Here is a 25,076-nt window from a genome sequence, read left to right on the forward strand (position 1 = left end):
CAAAAAACCTGAACATTATAATACAGGAAAATTGTGCAGAACTTCTGAACACAGAGAATATTGTTCCTATCGATCAAATGAGATAATATTTATAAAGCTCTCAGCACAGTGCTCTGGCACATAGAAGGTACTTAATAAATGTCTGTCTTCCCTTCCACCCCCCCTTTACCAATTTGAAAGAATCCACAAATCTCTTCCAGGGGAAAAAAATTCTCTCTAATTCTCTCTCTCTCTCTCTTTTTCTCAACTCTAAGGCAGGTGGTTGTTAAATATGAGATTTCCCCTATCAACAAATTAAGCAACCAGGAGAAAGAGCGTCAAAGATAATAAGAAAAGGAAATTATAAAGGAAAAGAAATATAAAGGAAATATGTAGGAATATAAAGGGAAGGAAATTTGAATAATACAAGATAATGTTGTACCCACCAGAAATCACAGGAGGGAACGTAATGTGTTCCAAAGAGCAAAGAAACTCAAGAGGCAATCCAATATGACCTATCCTGCTAACTTGAGCCTAAGAATTAATTTTTAAAAAGATGGATATTCAATAAAGAGACATTCAAAGCCTTTCTAGGAGGGAAAAACACACCTAAGCAAAATTATTTATTTCTGAAACACTCCCAAACAGCAGAAGTACGAGAAAGGTTAAAAAAAAAATGCAATAACCAAGGACAACAGCAACAAAATAACAACAAATAGACCTTTAAGAGATTTCTTTCTGAAAGTACAGAAAAAGATAAGAGTGAAAGCAGATGGCAAGCAGAAGAGTTGATTGACAAACAGCCCTGAACTATTATGGAATAAATCTCATAACACCCCACCTATAGGGGTGTGTGTGTGTGCTCGCGCGTGCGTGTGTGGGTGTGGGTGTGTGTGACTAAACTAGAGAAGGGGAGGACACATGAAAAAGGAGAGAGGAAGATGTGATAATACCCTAATCAAGTCAAAGGCTAACAGTAAAGAAATACAGGAAAATAACTCTTGTCATTTTTCAGGAAGAAGAGAGCCTCTAGGAGAATGGATGGGGAGGCAAAAGGAGAGATTGAAACAGGGAAAGGTAGAACTTTTGTTTCAGTGGTGGGGGGGAATTGTTCAGTCATTTCAATCATGTCCAACTCTTCATGGTCCCATTTAGCTTCCTTGGCAAAGATACTGGAGTGTTTTGCCATTTCCTCCTCCAGCTCATTTTATAGATGAGGAAAGTGAAACAAAGAAGGTTAAGTAACTTGCTCAGGGTCCCACAGCTAGTAAGTGTCTGAGGCCATATTTGAACTCAGGTGTTGACTGACTCTAGGCCCAGCACTGCATCCGCTGTGCCACCTAGCTGTCTAGGGAGGGAGTACTTCCTAATGTACTCCTAGTACGCTGATCTCTGATCAGTGCTTCCATGAGGGAAGAGAGAGGTTCTATAAGGGGAGATGGGAACCTTGCAATGGATATGATCTTTAGGAATTCAGTGATTAGAAAGACTACTCATCATTCCTCAGGAGAATGAGAATTAGAGGTCCTAGGGGTAACTAACACCCAGAAGAATAGGAGGGCATGGACCTAGTGGGGAGGTTGCATGGCAGATGGGGAAAGGAGAGGGCAAAGGTTAATTAATGAAGCCCAAAATAATGGAGTCCAAAATAGCTACCTTAGAAACATTAATTCCCTGAGGAATATTGGGAATAAAGGAGTAAATAAATATAAGAGTTGTGAATCAAAGAATAAAACTCTTTAATAGAAAGTAATGATAAATAATGAACAAAATGAAGAAAAGATTTTTTTTTTAGGAAAAGTTGCAAAGAATGAAATTGTAAAAGTTTAAATAAAGGGCAGGAGAGGAAGGGGAATTTTACTTGACTATTCAACTGAGGGGAAAAAGAGGGAGGATGAATAAAATAAATACATAAAAGCAAGAAAAAAGAAACTAATAAGGTAAAGAAAAGTAGGGGAAAAGGTAAAAAATGGGGAGGGGGCACCTTGGGGGTATGGAGAGAACTAGTGGGAATGAGGTTGCTTTAAAGTAGATTAGGCCCAAACAACTAAAGGCAAATGGTATTATGTTTGCAGAGAAAGAGGGGGAAATGTGTGTGTGTGAGACAGAAAATAAACCTAATTCTCATAACTCAAATGTGAAATGGATTAAATCCAAGAAACATATCTAAAAACAAAGTTAATCACAAAATAATTAAGGGCCAGGAAAAATATATTTACTATGCATCAGGTTAGTCCAAAAAAAAGCAATAGTTGCAATCAAAATATTGAAATAAAAGTGAACATTCACAACATAAAAATGGATTAACAAGGAAACTACGTTGTGTTTAAAGGAACCATAGGAAACAAACCAACATCAGTATTAAACTTATTTAGAATACTAACAGAACTCTTAAGAAGACATGGGCAGTAATACAATAGTTGCATGAGATTTCAGTTCCCCTCACCGTTTTTTAATAAATCTAACAGTCATTTGTATTTGTAAGAAATTATGCATGTGATAAATATGCATGAAAATCTCTACGTGAGCTGATTTCAGAGTGAATTAAGCAGAGCCAAGAAAATAATATACGCATGACTACAGCTATGTAAACAAACAAAAAAAGAAAACCATGAAAGGAAATCAAAAGTCAGTGTTTCAGAATTATAAAGAATGAGCATGGCTGGAAAGAAAAGAGATGAGAAAACAATCTCATCCTATCCTTTTGCATAAGCATTGTTCATTGCACATAATTTTTTGTTTGGGTTTTTTTGGATATGTTTAGCAGTTATGCTGATTTTTCATCTTTTTGTCTTTAAAATTTCTCTCTTATGGGATGACTGTCTAAGAGGAGGAATGGGAAGTATACTAGAGGAATTTATGATGATATGAAAAATCAAAAGATATCAATAAAAACTTATTTTAAAAAATAAAAAATATATGGTGCCCAGTTTCTGATCTTTGAAACCCCTCAAAGCGTTAGTGAAGTTGGAACTCCATATTCTGGGATGAGAATTAATACATTATCCTGTATTTTCTTCCCATTACTAATCTTAATACATAGCAGCTTCAAGCTTTGGATTTTCTGAAGAGAAGCAATCTTGATTTATATAGGAACCACAGATTTCACTTTGCTGACCCTGTGAATCTTTGCTCTTGTCAATACCCATCTATGACCACATTATCAGTAGTCGTGAAGAAGGGCAAACAGAAGATAGGAAGTGAAGCATTAGAAATTGCTCCTAATTCTTCTTGCTCCTTTCCTTCCCCAAGCTTTCCCCTTGACCTTTTGCCAGTATAGTAATCCTTTACAGTAAAAAGAAAGAAAATTTTTATTATTTCTCAGTATCTCACTACCTTGCTTTGCCCTCACACAGCCTCTTCCCCAGGCAACAGAAGCTAATACTGTGAAACTATGGTAACCCTACTTTTGCTGTAAGCTGCTGTGCAGTTTAATTCTATACATGTACATATACACACATATGTGCCTGCTATGTGCTAGGTACTAGGCAAATCTCATAATTCCTACCCTCAAGGAGCAGGCATTTCCCTGTGTACTGTTGTCAAAGAATAGATATTCTTGGCAACCAAATTTAAAATTCTTAATATACTGTACCCTAACACAGTTCAAATACATTATTGGCTTAATAGGTTTTGTGAAAAGGTTTGGGAACCTGACCCTCCCACTTAATAAAAATAGTGAACTTTTGTAATACCTTCTTTTTACAGCGTCCCATAATCTCAATTTGTTGGGGCCACCGGGATTCACGCCTACTTATGGCATCTGGACCTGCCTTGTATGTGGTTCGTGTAGAACACCGGGTCTCTAGTCTTCAGCTGCTGTGCCAGCAGGCTATTGCCAGCTCCATTAGGGATGACAAGGATATCAGCAAGTTAACCCTGCCACCAAGGCTGTGCTCATACCTCACTACTGCCTTCATTCCAACAATTAAGGTAAAGCGAACTTAACGCCTCACTCCTCTTCACTTACATACCTTGTTCCCCTCTCCTCCACACCCCCTCCAAACAGGCATGCTAATAAAGGGCAGAGACAGCTGATGGATCAAAAAAGTAGGCCCACCTACTGATGCTGGCCAAAGACCAAATTGAAATGGCAAGTGGGGGCAAAGTCCTGTTGTATTTTCCTGCTTACTACATTTAACATCAGTGTTAATCCTTATTTCTCACGAAGCAGCTAGGTTGCACAGTGGGTATACTGCTGTACTTGGCGTCAGGAAAACCTGAGTTCAAATCCTGAACTTAATATCTGTGCCCCTGGGAAAGTTATTTAACCTCTCTATGTCTCAAGTTCCTGATCTTTAAAATGAGGATAATAAGAGCATCTTCCTCACAGGGTTGTTGTGAGGATCAGATGGTGAAGTAGGAAGTATAAGTGGAATCCTTGTTTTATAGAAGAGGAAACAGAGACCCAGCAAAGGACTCAACTAGAAAGTAGAAGAACTAGAAGTTTGCTCAGTGCAAGGACCTAGGATGAAACGTGCTCCCCATAGCTTTTCAGAAGGGTGATGTCCTTAAAATGAAGACTGAGACATGCATGGCCAATATGGGAATTTGTTTTGTCTGTGCTAATTTGTTAGGAGGATTTTTTCCCCCCTTTTTTTAATCATTTAATTGGGGTTTGTAGGAGTGTAAGGGAGAGAAAAGAAATACTTGTCACCTGAGAAAAAAAGAAAGGATGGGAACTGGGATTTAAACTCTTGATGAAAAATCTAACACTCTTTCCCCTTTTCCATGTTGTCCCTTTTAGGTCACATGTCCAAGTTAATATTCATAACCTAGCTGCCACTATCTTATTATCCCACTCACCTAGGAATGGCAGTGTTGTTTGTCAATAATGAAAAAGGAATTTCCTTTTAAAAAGAAACTATTTTGATCTTAAATTTTCTTTCTTTATCTCCCTTCACTAAAGTAACACCTATTCTTACCTGTGTTCACCTTTAGCCCCCTATCCCAGACCCCAACAACATGAGAGACTTTGTCAGCTACCCAACTGCCGGTAATGAAAGACTCCATTGTACCATGAAACGTACCGAAGATGATCCAGAAGTAGGGGGTCCTTGTTACACACTCTACTTGGAATATCTTGGTGGATTAGTACCCATCCTGAAAGGGCGTCGTATTAGCAAGCTTCGACCAGAATTCGTCATCATGGATCCAAAAACAGATGGCAAAACAGGTGGGATGCCTTTTTTTGTGGGGAGAGTGTTATTAGAAACTTTAAAGAGTTTTATAATATTTGTAGAAAATACTATTCTAACATAAGGTCATAGTAGATTACTCTGTTTAGAATATCAAAGTATTTATTTATAAAAAGTTAAATTCTTGGGGCATAAGGACAAAAAAAAAATCCCTAAAGTTAGAGCATAAATCTGTCATTTTCCCTTCCCAGGCCTATGAATCTAAACTTTTTTTTTTAATTTATAGCACCAAAATGTAATCCATGGTCTATGGTCAAGAATTTCTTTGTATATACTTTCAGAAAATTAGAATTTGATATACCCTCTTTTTCATCAGGTTTACATTTTCATATTCATATTAGTATATTTTAATTACTGGAAGTGATGTGCCTATTCAGCATTACCTTTGATAGCATCTATAAAAAGCTATTCTACTCTAGAATTATTGCCAAAGTTTGGCTCGAATAATTTAATATCATTTTTCTTGTAAACTTGATTTTCAGATTCTTTGTACACTCTATAATTTTGAAAGTTCAATTGGAGACCTAATTGGAGAATATTAGTTTTCACAATTAGTTGTTGTTCATTCATTCAGTTGTGTCTGACTCTTCATGACCCCTTGGACCATACTGTCCAAGGGGTGTTCTTGGCAAGGATACTGGAGTGTTTTGCCATTTCCTTCTCTAGTGGATTGAGGCAAACAGAGGTTAAGTGACTTGCCTAGGATCCCACAGCTAGTGTCTAAGGTCATATTTGAACTTAGGTCTTCCTGACCCCAGGCCCAGTGCTCTATCCATTGAGCCACCCAGCTGCCTTTAAATGTAGTACCAATATCTAAATTCCTTAGCACAGCTAATTTTATTCAAACCTGGGCAGCTTTTAAGATTTTTTAAAATTGCGATTAGGTTCTAAGGAACGATGTTAGATGCCTAGTGGCTTTTGCAGTTGCATGAGTTTTCTGATTAAGGAAGACCACAGTGGTTAAACAGCAATAAAAATGGTGATGTTATTTTGTATTTGAAATTTAAAACCAAGTTTTACTTCAGGTAATTGTCTGTCTTCTGAAATCAGAACCCAGAAATTGTTGTTTAGCATTTTATGTTTCTATAGAAAGCTTTTTTAGAATGTGAATATAATTCTGGCTTTATGAGTTGTAAATATCCTACAGCAGTATAGAGAAGGAAACTGTTCCCTCCTATGTCTGGCCACTACTTCATGATCTGTCTTGCTGCATTATCATCCATTTCTCATGTCCGTATCTTCTAAGTATAGAGTGTTCTTCTTCCTCAGCCTTCTCCTTCTTGGTGAGCTCATCAGTTTACATTCGGCTCTCATTTTTATACAGCTGACCTCCAGATCTATTTATCCAGCCCTAGTCATTCTCTTGAGCTTCAGGACCACATTACTCCCTGTCCATTGGGTGTTTCCAACTGGGTATTTCAAGCTCAGTGTGTCTAAATAGAACAAATTATCTCTCCCCCAAAATCTTCCCCTCTTCTTGGACCTATCTCTTCTTAGGGCAGCACCATCCTTCCAGTCTTTCGAGTTTGCAGCCTCAAATTCGTTCTTGCCTCTTCCCTCTTCCTCATTTTCGTATCTTGTCATTTGCCAACAAGATCTTTCATATTCATCTCCTCAATTCCATTTATATGGCTACCATTTTTGTTCCAGGCCCTTATCATCTCTTGCCTGGAACACATAGAAGGGAGAGGAATTCCTGGGCCTCTTAATCTTTTCTAGGAGGATTATGAAACTATACTTTTAGCACTGGTAGCAAGCAATCACTTGGCCGTGGGAGAAATATAAACGTACATTCAACACATCACTGTAGAATTCTCCCTGCTCTCATTTTGGAAAGTGAGATCATTAATTATTGTCTTGCTAGAGAATTGCTCTGACTAATCACTTTTGGATTTCTTTAACTCTAGAAATAATTTCCCTTCCCCACTTGTCAACACTTCATTAACAATTTGATAGCCACATTTAGCTTCCTTTTCCTTTTTTCACTCCCCTCTTAACTTCTCTTACCAACTGTTATGGCAAAAATATTTTCCTTTGAGTTTGTGTGGTAGGTTACTGCTGTTGAATAAATCTATCATAATGCAGAAATCATTGAGGCACAAACTTAATTTTTATTATGCTTGAACACAGGTTCAGGATTCAGAAAAATAACCCTGATCAAAGATTAGGATTTTTAGGAGGCTTTTTAAAGACAAAAAAATACATTAGAGAGAAAGAGAAATAATTTTTGACATACAACAACTTCATATGTCCTCTTAGGTCATAAAAGTTGAACAAACTTAGTTAAACAAGATCATAATTTCAGACATCCCCTAAGGAAACAGATCTAGTAAAATAGACTCTATAGATAAACTAAGTCAACTTACATATTGGAGGGTTCACAATGGGCCACTTGAGAGGCAAGTTTTACCTGTCTCAAAGATAGCTACAGTTGGAGAGAGTTGGGATTCTCAAATGAGGCAAGCCTTGACTCCCCTTTTAACTTCTTTTCAGAGAAATGTTTGAGACCTTAAGTGAATTTTCACATTTCATAGGGCAGGTTTCAGCCAGCTCATTTACCTTCTAACTAGGAGAAACTCCTCTCCCTCATAATAAAAATTAATAAAAGAAAATAAAAAATTCTCATCATACAACTACCTCTCCTATCCTGAGCCTTCATCCTTTTCGCTCAGCTGAAATCCTTCTCTTATCACTCTGTACCTCCTCTTCCTTTTCATGTCCTTCTGCACTAGTACTTTTCTGTTTCCCTAGTCTTCAGTTCTAGTCCTTCTCTTTCTTCAGTTCTAACACTTTTCCTTTCAGTTGGAGTCCTTATTTTCATTTTTCTTCAGTTGCTGCTAAATTCTCCCAAATTCAGGCTCTCCTTCAAAATTCCAGAGCCTTCCTAAGTGCTTTCACAGTTCCTTTTTCTTCTTAAGCTTTCTTCTCCTCTTGTTCCTTCTCCCATGGAAACTGGAATATGTATTTAAGACTCACAAAGCTCTGAGTTCAAATTTGGCCTCAGATATATAACACTTACTAGCTGTGTGAACCTGGGCAAGTCACTTAACCCCATTGCCTAGCCAAAAAAAAAAAAAAAAGACTCAAAAAGCTTATGGATTAAATTTTTACATCTTGTCTGCTGAAAATATACAAAACCTAAATCAGGTGAATTCTGATTCAGTGATGAATTTGATTTGAGCAATGTTTCAACCTTTCAGAAGTGAGATAACAGCATCATTTGAACTTTTAGAAGGAGCAAAATCTGGGTTAAATAAGAGTTGCCCCCCAAGTCCTTGGTCTTAGAAACTACCCTTCCCCACATTTTTTGTCAGTTCTTTTGAGCTAAGAAGGGAGGCTTAAATTCAAATTTCCCAATAAACCTGTAAGTCTTTGCATCTTACTGTGAATACTTTAATCCTATTTTTGTTTTATTTTCCTCCTAAGGCTGATACAAGATTATTGTCTTTGAGATAATGGCAATCTTAATCGCCAGGGAGTACTTTTTTTTTTCTTTTTCAATAATTAATTAATTAATTTTTAGGTTTCAACATTTACTTCTATAAGATAGTGAGTTTTAAATTTTTTCCCCTTTCCTCTCCTCCCCTCTTCCCATATTTTCCCATTATTCATGATGTAAAGGAGAATTAGAACTGATGGGAGGAACCATGAGATAAATAAAGCAATAAAACAAAACAACAGAAGAAAAGGAGAGCAAATAGTATGCTTCCATATGCATTCAGACTCCATAGTTCTTTCTCTGGATATGGATAGCATTTTCCATCTTGAGTCATTTGGAGTTGTCTTAGATCCTTGCATTGCTAAGAAGAGCCAAATCTGTCAAAGCATCACACAATATGGCTGTTACTGTATAGAATGTTCTCCTGGTTCTGCTCACTTCACTTAGCATCAGTTCATGTAAGCCTTTCCAGGTTTTTCTGAAGTCTGCCTGCTCATCATTTCTTATAGCACAATAGTATTCCATTACATTCATATACCACAACTTGTTCAGCCATTCCCCAATTGATGGGTATCCTCTCAATTTCCAATTCTTTGCCTCCACAAAAAGAGCTGCTATAAATATTTTTGTACATGTGGGTCCTTTTCAGGGAGTCCTTTAGGGGATGACAAACCTGAGTGAGCTGCACAAAATGGAGTGAGTAGCTTTAGACGGTACTGGAGATCTAGAGATAGGCCATAAAGTGCAGAAAGATTGGTGGAAAGGGTACCAAAGACAAACTAAAAACTTAGGTAATTTTGCTCAGGGCTCCTTCCACCGAAAATCATTTTGCCCCACTGCCTTTGCCTCAGTAGTATTTTACTTAGACCGAGGATAGCCACTTGGCAAGGTGATTTGGAATTGGCTAGACAGAGTAACCTTAGAGGACCTGACTCCTGCTGCTGTTCAGACCTTTTTAAGCATTCTGTACAAATATCCCCCTACAACTAGGACCTTTTAAATCATACAGGTTGGACTTGCTGCCATCCCAGCTTCGTTCTCAGCAAATAGTTTCATTGTTCTTTTTGTAATTAGTTATGTTATAGATAAATATATCCTCAACACCTTGAGAATCCCTGAATTTGACCCTTTTTTTCTTTGCATCCCTAGCATGCTTGGGACCTAGTGTAAAACCTCCCACAACATTTGACAAAGAGAGCAAGCTGTCAGGGGCCAGCCCTGAAGGCCCCATTGGTCCTAGAATTAGCATAAATTCCAGAGAAGTGTCTGACAGCCAGATGTGAACTCAGTTGAATGTCTCCTAGACTTTTAAGTCACAATAGACAATCCAGCCATTTTGGTTCTAGCAGTTAACAGAATAAAAACTGCCATATTATTTTACATATTCTATGAGGCATTAAATTGAAATCACCACCCTCATTCCCCAAAGAATATACCTTTCTCTACATCCAGCCTTAGTAAGTGAAAGGACTTACCTTATGGAGATAATCTGTTGAACACAGTAAGTGTTTTTTGAATAGAATATAATCATAACATTACCATAATGACACTTAAATTTGGTAGGATATTCTATTTTCCCAGATGAAATCTATGGAAACAGTTTGATTTCCACCATGATTGACAGTTGTAACTGTTCGGACTCCAGTGATATTGAGCTGAGTGATGATTGGGCTGCCAAGAAATCTCCCAAAATCTCTCGGGCTAGCAAATCACCTAAACTCCCCAGGTAATCTCAACTTTTTGTAAGATTTTGTGTGTCTTCTTCTATAAGTATCTGTCTGTACATTCATATATATATATTCAAACATCATTACTTGTCATTGTAATTGTCACAGCAGTTACAGCAAAGAGTGGATGAGGGCTGGGGTAGGGCAGGATTTTTATAAGATCTTTCATTAGATTCTACTGTTGAGGTGTAGGAGTGCTGGGACCCTGAAATAGCAACATGCGGGTCCTGCCCAAATGAATTTGACCCAAGCCTTCTTTTAGCCAGAGATGATTTATTAGAACACTGATTGGGGTGAGCTAGATTCCCAGAGAGTCTACACTATTGGCCAGATTTTAAGAATCTGAGCTCCTTAATGGAGGCCAAGATGGATCTTATATACTATAGGAGGAATCTAGGACTGACCAAGTAAGTCTGGGGTGACTGTAAAGAGGGGTCTAGATTGGGTCTGGATGGGAGTGGCCAGTAAGCTGGGGTGACTGTGAGGTAACAGAGAAAGCCAAGGACCTGGACCATGTGGCCCAGGGAGAACGGAGTCTAGATAGGATTAAGGGTAGGAAGTGGCCAGGGGCGATCGCAAGATAAGGAAGAATTGGGAGATTGGGCATAGGCTACAATGATAGGGCAGTTGGCAGGATGATAGCCTCAGGTGAATGCCAGAGACTTGACCTTGTGGGAAAAGGAGAAAACTTAAGTTCAGGGAGGGGTTTCCCAGGGCCCGACCCCATCACTAGCAGATAAAATTAGAGTTTTGGGTTTTGTTTTGTTTTGTTTTCTTATACAGAAAAGTCACTCAGTTAGGAAACCTGTCTAGCCCTTGAAACTCTTCTCTGTAGTTCCTAGTGATAATTACAATATAGGAATACTTCTCTGACTCAATTTTTCTATCTCAAATTAGAAGCAAAGATAGGGCATAATTTGTCTAACATTATGGAGAATATTTAGATGAAATGCCTATAAACCCTCTAATTGCAAAAAATATGTTAAAAAGAAAAATATTTAGTAGCTGCTGGCTCCCTAATGAATTCTCTTAAAAGACTAACAAAGCATTGTGGTAATGAGTGCAGTTAGTGGAAAAAGCAAAGCAGTGAGAAGGCAGGAGACCTGGGCATTCATTCCAACTCTGCTCCTAACTAGCTGTGTGATTGTGAGCTGCACATTAATCACCTTCCCTGGGTCTTAGTTTTCTCCTTTGTTGAAATGAGAGGGTTGTACTAGATGTTCACAAAAATCCTTTCCTGTTCAAAAATGCTGTGATATCATCAGTATGGTGCTTGGTCTCATGATCTAGGCATTTGACCCCCCAATAGCCCATCTTTCCCACCTAAATGAGGCACTCTGTCACCATAGTTAAGCCTTTTTTGTAAGCCTTCATTACCTTGTTTGATAGGCTCATGACCACATAATGTAGTAGGTAGAGTGCTAGAATTTTGTGTCAGATCAGGATTCAAAGCCTTGCCCAGAAACTCACTAGCTATATAATAATGGGCAACTCACTTAGCCTCTTGGCTGAGTTTCTCCATCTGTAAGATGGAAATAATGCTATTGGCACTAGCTACTTCACAGGTCTGTTATGAGGAAAGCACTTTGCTTTTTTTAAGGCATTATGTATTGAATTGTTATAGCTGCCAAACAATTAAGCAAAGTAACCTCTCCTATTGTATTTTATAACTATTAATTTTAAACTTTATAACATTTTCTTAGGGAAAGATTCACATTAAATGCTGTTATATTCATGTTTTAATGAAGAAACTGGTCCTCAGGGATTTGCTCAAGTGTGTTGCTAGTAGTAAAAACTATTAATTCAATCTGTTAAAATCAAGAATGTGTTACATAAAGTAATAGTGTAACAATGAAGGACATAAATTTTTGGTTTATTTTTTTTTCTATAATAATGAGAGTAAATGTTTTCCTCCCACATTCTTCCTCGTCATCTTCAGTTCTGTTTTTGTGTTATATTCCCAGCAGAGGCCACATATATGCATGCATACATATGTGTATATATAGGTACATGTGCATATGTTCTTTCTCAGGATCACACAGCTAGTAGGTGTCCAAGGCCGCATTTTAACTCAGGTCTTTCCAGGCTCAGTGCTCTATCCACTGTACCATCTAGTATCAAAACATCTTGGAAGGAATTGTAGATGTCATATATTTGGATAAAAGTCAGTCGTTGTTTTCTTTTCTTCCTCACAAAGCAAAGGAAATAGGATATCATGCCACTGACATGTCAAACTGAGTCCTGGCCTTTAGGACTATCCATTGATGAGAAAGAGAAATGATTGTTTAACATGGAAAGAGGGGATTAAAAGTCAATTTGTAGATTTGAGACAAGTATTTGATAAGTGATTGTGTAGTTTAAATATTTTTACCTGTGAGTGTGTAATCATATTTAACTCTGCTTTCTGGCAGAATTAACATTGAAGCCCGAAAATCTCCAAAGTTATCCCGAGCTGCTCAAGAGATATCCAGGTCTCCAAGGTTACCAATTAGGAAACCTTCAATTGGCTCACCAAGCCTAACTCGGAGAGAGTTTCCATTAGAAGATATCACTCAGGTAGCATATGCTTTCCAGGCTCACGTTGTCTTTTTGTATCCACAACACCTGTCTGGTTTTTTTTTTGTTAAACATGTGATTTTGATAAACATGACATGCTTCCTTTAGTTTGCTTTTGTTTTTTACTTGGTGACTGCTGGTGAGGTGGAGAAAGGTAATTTATGGACATTACAGTATCAGTAAGTCTCAGAAATGATCAAAGATAAAGTGTGTTCAAAGAGTGAGATGCTCTCTTTCCTCTAGCCTTTCCATTTCCAGGCTGCAAATGAAAGGGTGGCACAGAGAAAGTAGTGATGTTAAATAAATATTCTTTGAGTAGAAGATAGTAATCAAATCTGGCTGATAGTTGGAGAAGTAGACTGGCCCTTCACCTGCAGTTACAAAGTGGGAAGTAAGACTATCGTAAGAAGATTAGCAATGTAGTATTTGTGTGGTATTTAATAGCAATGTAGATTTACTAATAAAGATTTATTATGTAATATTAAGTCTAAACAGTTTTCAGTAGGGAAGTAGGCTTCAAAGTCATAATACATCTCCGGACTGGTTTTTCAGATAGAGTTGTGGTGGCCAGCTAAAGGAAAAGTGGAAAAGACAGCACAATAAGATTAAAGACAAGTTCCCAAATAAGGTATTTTCTCTTTGTTCCAAAGGAAGAAGGGATTCATCTGTGTTATTTAGCGCACTAGAGCCCTGAACAGGAGAAGCTTCTAAGAGAACATATTAGAGAGCTGATATTTGTTCTGAGAAATACTTTGCTTTTAAAATTGATTATAGTATTCTGTGCTCTTGGAAAATAATAGAATAATAAATCAGTTTGTGATTCTTCTTTTCTTTTCTTTTCTTCACAGCACAACTATCTTGCTCAGGTTACATCTAATATCTGGGGAACCAAATTTAAGATTGTAGGTTTGGCTACTTTCCTGCCAACTAACCTTGGTGCAGGTAAAAATTTATTCGATGTTCTCTATCTGTTAATCTACACATCGAGTTTTGAAATAAAAAATGGACTGCTGTGCTACTGTGGTTCTGCAGTCTTATTTTGCCTTCAGTCTTTTTTTTTTCTTTTTTTCTTTTTTTTAGGCAATGGGGTTAAGTGACTTGCCCAAGGTCACACAGTTAGTGTGTCTGAGACGGATTTGAACTCAGGTCCTCCTGACTCCAAAGCCAGAGCTCTATCCACTGTGCTTGCTTTCAGTCTTGAGCTGGTGGCAGAGTCAATAGAAAATTGGAACTGTAGTCAAGAAGACCTGAATTCAAATCCAGCCTCAGACAATTACTGGCTCTGTGACCCTGGGCAAGTCACTTAACCCCAATTGCCTAAAAAAAAAAATTCCATGGTGTCAGTTCTTAATAAATACAGTCTTGAGCTTGCTAAATTAATCTTCTTAAGGACAAATTATATTATCTTTACCGTAGATGTTGTCTAAGGGAAAAAGTGAAAAACTTACCCAAGGGTCACTGAATAAATTGGAGACAAAATTGGACCAGAGAACACAGATCTCAGGCATATTATTTGCTCATCCACCTTGTCTACATTGATTGCTTCATTAATAATAATAAATAGATATGTGTGTTAAGTATAGAGATTTATATACCAAAGGATTGTTTTTAGGGCAGTTTCATCCTAACATGCAGCAAAGTGGTATGGTGGAGAGAGCAGTAGGCCTGGAGTCAGAAAGATCTGAGTTCAAATCTGGCCTCCAACATTTACTAGCTGTGTGACCCTGGGCAAGTCACTTAACCCTCTTTGTCTCAGTTCCTCATCTGTAAAATGAGCTGGAGAAAGAAATGACAAACCACTCCAGTATCTTTGCCCAGAAAACCCCAAATGGGTTCAACAAAGAATTGGCCATGACTGAAACAATTGAACAACAACAAATCATACTACAGGGTGTCTCTTTGGTTTGAGAAATCATATTGACAAGGATTATTATTCTTACTTGCATTGTCACTCAAGAGTATGTAGGTCTTCATTGAAGTGTAACATGACGCCATATTACCACAGTTCTCAAGTGGACGACTGACTCCTATTTGGTCTTAATAAGCTGTCTATAACTTTTTTTTTAACATTTTATTGATGCTTTTCATTTTTAGTTTTAGTTTTTAAATATTTTCCAGTGTCTCCTATAAAACTTTCTCTTTTAACAAAGAAAATGAGTTAAGCAAACATCTTTATAATACCTCCATCTGATGGTGTATGTAGCATTTTGTATCCTTAATCTTTGGTATTATCTTGGTGAGGAAAGTGTGAAGCTATATCTTCTAGAGACTACTATATTTATCCAAATTCTGTTGTCATTTTAAAGTTGTTTTCATTTACACTATTGGGTCATCATACTTACCATTCTTTTGGTTCTTCTTTCTTTACTTCTTACTAGTTTTGTTTAGTGTGATTTTCTAATCCTGGGTCTTAGGCAAGCCATCTTCTAGTATAATTAAAGCCTATAAGATAATTTTCATAAATCAGATGTTAGTCTTTTGCATTCATCTTCATCTGTTAGGCATTATTTGCCTATTTATGAACAAGTTGAAACAGAGGAAAAGAAAGGACAGGAAAATAATTTGAAACTGTTTTGCCCAATTATGTCAATAAATCTCATAAATAAGATGAAATGATATTTACAGAAATATAAAATACCCAGATTAATTAAGAAATAGAGAATTTAGATAGCCCAATCTTTTAAAAAGAGAGAGAGAAAGTAAATTATAGATAAATTCTTCCCCCAAAATATCCCAGGACAAATGATTTTACAAGTGAATTCTATCAGACATACAAAGGAAAATTATATAAAATATTTGGAAAAATAGGAGAAAGCTGTTATCCTACCAAAGTCCTTGTTTGAGACAGATATGATCCTGATACCCAAACCAGGGAGCACTAAGTTAGAAAAAGAAACTGTAGATCATTATCTCTAATGAATGTTGATGGGATAATATTCAATAAAAAATTTAAATTTAAATTTAAAAATATTAGCAAAGAGACTACAATAATACACTATTTCAGGGTTGGATTTAAACCAGGAATGCAAGGTTGGTTCAATATTAGGGAAATTATAAATATAATAAACTATATTAATAACAAAACATTTAGTCATATGATTATAGCAATAGATTCAGAAAAGGCTTTTGACAAAATATAACACCGATTTATGTTAGAAATACTAGAAAATATTGGAAAGAATAAGTGGACTTTTCCTAAATAGAATAAGTAGCATTAGCAGTGAAGGAAAATTGCTAAGAGACCTTTGCAGTTAGATTGGGTAAAGTATTTATTTGAAATGGTTTTATAAATGCTACCTATGACACTAAGGCAAGAAAGAGAAATGAGAAAATACACATAGGCAGAGAAAAAATGAAATGAGCACTTTTTTGCAGATGATGTAATTTACTTACAGAACCCTAGAGATTCAATTACAAATCAGCAGAAATAATCACGATACTGAAGTAGTAGGATATAAAATAATCCCACAGAATTTTTTTGCCTTTCTGATATTACCAACAAACCCAGAAATAAGAGATAGAAAAAGACATTGTATTTAAAATAACTATAAAATGTATGGGATATTTGGAAGTCTATTCATCAAGACATCCACAAGAATTATATGAATGTAACTACAAAACACTCTTTACAGAAGGAAGTATTTAAATAATTATAGAATTAATTGCTCCTGATTGTACCGTGCTAATGTAATAAAAATGGCGTTACTACATATATTAATTTGCAGAATCAGTGCTGTTCCTATCATCTACTAAGTAATTACTTTATGCAACAAGACAAAATTATAACAGAATTCTTCTGGAGGTGCCAAAAGGTCAAGAATCTTATGAGAAACCATTTTTTTAAGTGCAAAGAGAGGGGACCTAAAAGTTTCAGATCTTAAATAATAATACAATGCTGTAATCTTCAAAATAATTTGATACTCATTTAAAAAATATTATAAGTATGTAAGTAGGACAGATTAGGTATACAAGTTCCTAAAGCATAATAACATGGTATTTATTTAACAAACTGAAGAAGACTAATAAACTGAAGCTACTGGAATAAGGATTCACTGTTCGACAAAAACTACTTGGAAAAATAAAAACCTCTCTGTGAAAACAGACTCAGAGAGCAACATCTCATACAACTATAAATGAATGTGTGACTTAGTTATAAAAGATTATGTCATAAATTAGAGGATCAGGAAATAGAGATAACTTCCATAATGATGATTAAAGGGGAGATTCTTATCCCAACAAGGGATAGCAGAGGTTTTAGGAGATAAAATTGAAGTTTTTGATTACATAACATTGAAAGTTTTTGCACAAATTGAATCAATGTAGTTAAAGTTAGAAGAGAAGGGAAAAGTATTTGCAGCAATTTTCTGAAATCCAAGATATATAGAGTCTAATATAAATACGTAAGATAAGATTCGTTCCCCAGTAGGTTAGTGGTCAGAAGGCAAGTTGTAAAAGAAGAAATTCGATTTATGAATTACTATAGGAAGAAATTACCAACAGTAAGATAAATGCAAATTTAAGCAGTTTTAAGGTTCCACTTCATCCCATCGAAGTGGCAAAATGAGTAGAGAAGGGACTCTCTCATGATAATATTGATATAAGTCTTCAAATTACATATTGGCCTTGCATATTTTTCTGCTATGCCTAATTTACTTTAATCCTATTTAAAGAGGCTGAGTGAAATTTTAATTTCAAATTGATAATTTATGCAACATGAATTCAAACACTTCATAAAGTACCAGTAATCAGTAATCGGGGTCTTCTAGATAAAAGTTACCCTGTTCAATGGAGGGAAGACAATAGATGTTTCGAAAAATCTTGCCCACTGCCTTAGTGCCGTTTCTCCAGTCCCCCCTGCTGCTTCTGGGACTCATTCATTATTGAGATGTGCCACTGAGAACCATTATTGTGGCTTCAAAATGTTATTTATGACACTTCCAATAAGCAACCTACCAACATTTTTTCCCTTTTTGGTGGGTTGCTGATGAAGCACATCAGGAAGAATTTCTAGTATCTTCTAATTTAGACAGTCTACTTAAATGGAAGTGTTCAATCCAGTGTACAAAGCTCCAAGATCAAACATCACACATAGTAAAAAGCAACTATAATACTAATGAGGTCCAGCCTATACTGTAATTTCCATGGTTTCCAATCTTTGTTAAACATCAAAATACATAATTATACTGCTGATTAGTTATTTTATTCTCTTACATCATTATTATCAATTCTCCAGTTGGTTTTGTACATATTAAAGTTTTGAATAATTTACCTGAGTTGTGTGTCTTCTCACAAATGTTTTTTAAAAAATATTCTGAACTTGTGGTTTTGTTGTGAGATAAATAACTAGAACCACAATTTGTAGTTTGAATTCAGAGATCTAGTTCATTATTGTCTCAAGTCCCATCATGGTCCAGTGCCCAAGTCAAGATTAGAAATCTTGCAGTTCTTTGGTATATGTTGGCTTAGAGTTATAAGGAGTTAATAGCCTTTCTCTTCTTATTCCCATGAATTTTCTGACACTTGGAATCTCCTCATATGATATGTCTCTGTTAATCACTATATTCTTTCTTCCCATTAGTAATCTATAAAACCAGCCTGCTGCATCTTCAGCCTAGGCAGATGACCATATATCTCCCAGAAGTACGCAAGATTTCCATGGATTATATTAATTTACCTGTCTTCAACCCTAATGTTTTCAGTGAGGATGAAGATGATTTGCCAGGTATGCAGAATGTAGCAGTTTCTGTATAGATGAATAGATCTTGTGTGTGGGCATGTATTTGTAATTGTCTTTACTCCTCTCAATTATTGAAGACAAGTTTCTTTCTTAATAACAGGATACCAAATGGAAACCTTACTCATGGATTTTAAAAGAGAGAAAATAATACAACCCAGTGTAAATTGCCGCATATATTAATGTGCGTGATAGATTTAGTCTTGTAGAAAGTCTTAAGATGCCCACACAGCAAGTACTTAGGCCATTCCAGTATCCAGTAAGTATCACACAATGTCTTACCTGCAGTAAAGAAGAGAAGTTGTTAGAAGATGAAGGTGAATGGGGGTAGGGATCATAATGATGACACTTTACATTGTATCGGACTTTACCCTCCCACAATAATAATAGCAGCTTGTATTCACATGATTTTGTATATTTTACAAAGTGCTTTCCTCACAGCAGCCTTTTGAGGTAGATATTGGAAGTGTTATTATTCTCCACTTTACAAACTCAGAGATTAAGTGGTCTATTCTGTCATAGAACTGCTAAGTAACAGAGATGGGCTTTGGGCTTCTGCCTTCTGACTCCAAGCCCACTTCCCCTTCTACTGGAACATCTTGCCACCCTAAGATCTTTCATATCTAGCCCAATTAATCTGAAAAAACTCTTTGAAAAGAAAAATATATAGGTCTCTACTGAATAATAATTACACACAAAAACCACATTTTTTTGTTGACTGGACCTTCCATTGATATGGGGAACTCCTAGTGAGAAAACTCGATCCACCAGTGCAGTTCAGTGCCTGCTCTTCACCTTACACCCTTAGAGAGCGCCCTAAGCCTTGAGAGGCTGTGTGACTGGCCCCAAGACTCACAGGCTGTGTGTGTCAGAGGTGAGAGCTGAACTCATTTCTTCCTGACATCAGGGCCATCTCTATGCACTGTACCTTGTTCCCTTACAAAATTACTTTATCAAAAATATATTTACTATGGATATTTTCTCTCAGGTCTGATATTCATTTCTTCCCTGATTTCTCTCTTCATTTGTCATTTTCATATTAAGGACCAAAGCCATCACCACTAGTTTTGTTCTAAGAAAACACGAACAGCTAGAGCCATTCTTCATCATACCCCAGGTGGCTTCTGTTCATTTCAGTTCCATCCTTTCCCAGTGAATAACTACCACTCAGGGCAGTGGTTGTAGCCATAAGCACCACCTGCCAGCCTGACAATGTCCTTTCTTCCTTCCATGCAGCTCTTTTTCCTCACTTGTCAGGAAATTTCAGCTTTTTCCTTCTCTTTTAGGGTGAATTTTTTTTTCTGAATCTTTTTGATACAGTGATAGTCCCTGTAGTGCTTGGATCAGGTTACACTCAGAAATTTCTACCTTGCCCTAAAGGCAGCCTTCCCAGCTACCCTCCAATTCCTTGGATAAAGTGGTACTGCACTAGCTCAAGGGGCGAAGACTGGTCTGAATTAGTCAAAAGTCCCTCTAAAGTATTTTTGAAGAGAGATCATTTTATTACTTGTAAGTATATGTAGTCATTAGAATTAGGTAAACTTTATTGGCTAGTGTAGGGTTCCTTAAGTGATCTGTCTTTAATCAATCAAACATTTATTAAATGCAGGGGCTACAAAGACAAAAATGAAAGTTCCTGCCTTCAAGGAACTTATACATATACAAATAAATACAAAACATATACAAATTAAATACAATATAGTTACATTATTAATTGTATATTATTATTACTTGAGCAACTAGTTGCCACTGTGCATAAAGCTCTGGAGTAAACTCAGGAAGTCCTGAGTTCAAATTATGCCTTAAATACTTCCTAGTTGTCTAACCCTGGACAAGTCACTTAACTTCCATCTACCTCCATTTCCTCATCTGTAACATGGAGTTAACAATAGTACCTACTTCCCAGAATTGTTGTAAGGGTAAAATAAGGTAATATTTATAAAGTGCTTTGCAAACCTTAAAAGGCTACAAAAATACTGTTATTGCTCTTATTGCTGCTATTATTATCATTATCATTATTATTTTTATTTGGGAGAGAGTCACTATTTAATTAATGGATGAGACTGATTTCCAATTGACCTATTTGTTTTTTGTATTAAATCTAAAGTGCTTGAAAGTTCTTAGAAAAATAGTGTTCTCAAATGAAGTATTATCAATAAGCATTTATTAATATGTGCCAGACAGCGTGCTAAACACTGGGAATACAAATAAAGTCAAAAACAGTCCCTTAATGTGTGTTTTTTTTTTCAGGAAACCCTTTCTTTCATAATTAGTATAAAGGAAAACTTAAGCCTTTACTCTTAAATTACTACTTATTTTGTATTAGTAACTCCTGATTAATTGGATTTTTCTGCATGCCCCTACATGATTTATTATTTGGTGTTTTTTTATTTGAAAAATTAAAAAAAAATTAAAAATAGATGCTCAGTGTAGTGGCACATGCCTATATTCCCAGGTGCCTGAAGCTGGTGGATCTCTTGAGCTCAGAAATTGTAAGCTGTTTAGTGTTCACATTAAGTTTGTTATCAGTTTGAGCCCCAGTACTTCTAGCATGGGTGAGATAGACCCAGTATTTTTTTTAAAAAATTTTTAAATGAATATTGGTATTACTTATTTTATTTAAAAAGCAAAAAAACCAAACAGAACTTTGCCTGGTGTCACAAATTTAGAAGCCTTTTGATACTTCTTCCTTTAGTCCCCAATAAGTTGTGGCTGTTGAGGCTTCATAATGTTTTTTAGTGTCGTAGATGTTATTTTCATCATTGTCGTTGTCCTTTGCTACTGCTATCCATTGTATCAGTTATACCTCCACTAAAGTCCTACTTGGGTGAGCTATCTTTATCTGGAGGTGACCTTGGGTTCTCAAAAGCACAGGCTCTGAAAAGCCCTGCCAAGCTGAAAAGGCTTCAGGCATTGACCCTTTGATGTCCGTGTTTCTTATTGTCTGAAGATCAGGCAAGCAAAGTTGAGAGCTTCACCCAAGATTGGCCTCAGGCTGATGAATTGGTTTGGTCACAGCAAAACTGTTTACAGATTTATAGGGGGAAGAAGTACCCACTATAACAGAATTATAAATCCTTGAGGTTTTACAGTTGTTAGTCCAAATAGAAAGTAGCATATTGCCCTGTGTGTAATGATGGTAAAAAGACAAAATAATTTCCCTCTCCTTTAGCAGAAAGCCATGTCTACCCTAAACATTACATACAAATAAGTGAAGAACTTAAGATACATCCAAAAGGGAAGGACAGGGAAAATCAGGAAAGGAGGGGAGATTCCTTTTTCCCAAAAAGTACAAACATGCACTGGTCAATTCTGAGATATACTGACCAAAAAAAAAAAGAGAGAGAAAAAATAGCAAATAGTATCAAAGAATTGAAAGATTAGTATGAATTTTGTTAAACTAATCTGTGTTAATCAGTCTTTTTTGGTAATCTAATCTGTTGTTGCTTCATTCTGGAGGCAGTCTTGGTGTGAGGACCCCCGACCTTCATATTCACTTAATTGATGGGTGTTTATTGAGCACCTGCTAAGCTCCTATCACTGGGATGGCACAACATTAAACAGAAACTCCTTTGCAGCAGGGTCTTGTGGTTTTTATCTTTGGTCCCTCTACCCCTAGTATAGTGCATTATTGCCCATAGGCATAATGTTTGTTGTGTTGAATTGAACTACAATATGAGGCAGTATGGTAGAGTCAGGAAATCTGAATTCTAGGCCTGTCTTGGCTGCTGGCTAGCTGTGAGACCTTGAGAAAATCACTTTACTTTTCTGGGCCTAACTTTCCTCATCTATAAAATGAAGGGCTGGACAAGATGACTTCCAAGGTTCCTTCCAGCTCTACTGTTTTGTGGTTTTTATATTTTGGTAAGTATTATTGTCTATGCAGAAGAAACCATTTAAGTAGCTTGATAAACTTAAATGCACCAAATTGACAAAGTATTCATGCAAGGACTCTCAAAGTATGAAATAATAATTTTGTTCCTAAAAATATGCATTTCATGTATCTACTTATGAGGGCCTTATTAATTTCAAATTTAAGTTTTATATGAATAAATGAAAGACATAACTTTCTCTTGAAGAAATAGTTCTCTCTAATGATTTTAAAGATTTATTCAAGAATTCTCTTCCAGTTAAACAAGTGCACCTCGCTTACTAGCTGTGTGACCCTGGGTAAGTCACTTGGCCCTGTTTGCCTCAGTTCCATCTGTAAAATTAACTGGAGAAGGAAATGGCAAACTGCTCCAATATTTTTGCCAAGAAAATCCCAAATGGAATCACAAAGAAGCAGACGTGACTGAAACGGCTGAATAACAACAACCTCACTTAAGCAACATTAATCTCTGTAAATCCAAATTTATAAAATAGCCAAAATAGATAACTATTTGCTTTGCAAAATGATTCACCATATTATTTCTTTAAGTAAAGGCTTCTCAAATATATTTTAAACAATTGCATTTGCAAAAATACAATTTATCCAGTATTTACAAGGATATACCTATTGTATAAGGCATTAAGCATTTCCTATGTACCAAGCACTGTTCTGAGCACTAGGCATGCAAATATAGGGGAAAAGAAAAACAATCCCTGTCATCAAGGAGCTTACATTCTGACAGGGAAAGGCAGTACACAAAGGGGAGCTAAAAAGTAGGGGGAGATAAGTACTTACTTGGAGGCATAGTGTCAAAGTCTAGAAAGTAAGAAGCAGAATGGGGAGGCAAATGGAGATTGGCCAGCCTAGATCCCTCCACAAAATGGAGGCCACTGGGGAATTCGCCAATGAAAGAAGGGGACTAGCTTGGTAGAAAGGTGTTCCAGGGTGAGAAGGCTGTCTGGGAGAAGTTGGACATTCCACAGTGAGAAGGACTCAGTTACTGAAGAAAATTCTCACAAAGTAAACTTCACCAGTAATTTAGTTGGTCCTTAATGATATAGTCCTTAGGAATTCTCATGCAGCAGAATTACATTATATAGTATAAGCTTCTAAGCTTTTTACTGTGGGCACAGACATCAAGCTGGCTGTTGGGCCAAAGCAATTCTCAGGCAGTGTTAATTGCTGTAGATTTTATCTATAATAATTAATAGATAAATTATTCTACCAGCATAGGGGTTGGTCTTACATTGGTCTTTTTCATTGCATTTCTATACCATTACTATGTTATTATTTCCTGAATGAACCCCAATACAAATATTTTATGTGTGTGTGTGTGTGTATATATATATATATATATATATAGATATATATGCATATGTATATATACACATATAAATACACAAATACCTATCTATACTCTTACACACAGACATACTCTGGGGAAGTTGAAGACCAGGAAGGAGAGTGACTTACTTGTCTAAAGTTTCAGGCCAAACACCCAACAGAGCTCCAAATACATGATGACTGCTATTTCAAGCTCTTTCCCTGCTAATAAAATTGGAGCTAATTTGATGGTATAATAATCATTGCATTCTGCATGATATACATAATCCAGTCTCTAATTTTCCTCTTATCTTCTTTGCTTTCCATCTGGGTACATTATGGGGATCTGTTCTATTATAAAGCATTAGATGTTATTTCCTGGTGCTTGAAAAGATCAAGTAATAACTTCACCTGTTAGAGGAAATCCATTTTTCTTGTTGACATCATATAATTGAAGATGCAGTTCTTAGAATGTGCTGCTTAGCCACACAAAATGCTATTCTTATTCTTTTAAAAATTTTCACTTGCTTTATTTAAAAATGAAAACTCTTATAATTAGACATTGACAGAGAGCAAGGATGAAGTAGTAATAATTCTTTATGTTGGTATGTGTACAGAATTGCCTAAAATCTGAAATGACAGTAGTGTTTATAAAAACTGTCTCTTTGCTGCAGAGGAAAGTATACATATTCAAGCTCTGTTTGTCCTATATGAAACACAGAAGGGAAGAGGATAAACATAAACATCATTCTGTACCTGAAATGCATTTCACTTCAAAACTCCAGACTTGTCTCTACTGCGATCAGACAGAGTTGAAGTGGTGCTTATCTTTAGGCTGGATACACTTGCTCTTTTACCTTGAGACAAGATTGCCTTCACATTCCACAGTCTTCTGTTTGTGTAACTAATATCAGACTTTCATATGGAAGTAGCTTGTGGCTGGAAATAGCTTCTGTTTCATAGCACTCTGGAGCTGCCCAGTACTTTTTGCACCAGTCAATCAGCAAACATTTATTAAGCCCCTCCTGTATGCTAGACTTGATGATAAGTGAGGGTCCAAAAATAAAAACAGAACAATCCCTGTTCTAAAGAAGCTTGCATTCCATTGGGGGAGATAAAACAGACATTATCTAATTTGGTCTTCCCAGAAACCGTTTGAGGTGGCTAGTTAAATTTGGTCACTTGTCCACAATTGGAGAAATAGCCCCAGAGAGGATATATGACCAACCCAAGGTCACACCTTAAGTGT

General features: G+C 36.4%; 1 protein-coding gene across 4 annotated transcripts in view; it reads left to right on the top strand.

Moving 5' to 3' along the window:
* LOC114031496 (tubby-related protein 4) overlaps positions 1-25,076 on the top strand; it is a 266,210-nt gene that overhangs the window by 232,362 nt on the left and 8,772 nt on the right. For all 4 annotated transcript variants that reach the window (XM_027846592.1, XM_027846594.1, XM_027846593.1 and 1 more), the window contains 6 exons: positions 3,688-3,912; positions 4,921-5,155; positions 10,198-10,342; positions 12,755-12,899; positions 13,748-13,841; positions 18,478-18,621. In XM_027846592.1, the coding sequence (XP_027702393.1) occupies positions 3,688-3,912; positions 4,921-5,155; positions 10,198-10,342; positions 12,755-12,899; positions 13,748-13,841; positions 18,478-18,621 (988 nt within the window). The remainder of the gene's footprint in view (positions 1-3,687; positions 3,913-4,920; positions 5,156-10,197; positions 10,343-12,754; positions 12,900-13,747; positions 13,842-18,477; positions 18,622-25,076) is intronic.

This window comes from Vombatus ursinus, unplaced genomic scaffold, assembly GCF_900497805.2.
Source record: "Vombatus ursinus unplaced genomic scaffold, bare-nosed wombat genome assembly UNPS02015175.1, whole genome shotgun sequence".
Lineage (NCBI taxonomy): Eukaryota > Metazoa > Chordata > Mammalia > Diprotodontia > Vombatidae > Vombatus > Vombatus ursinus.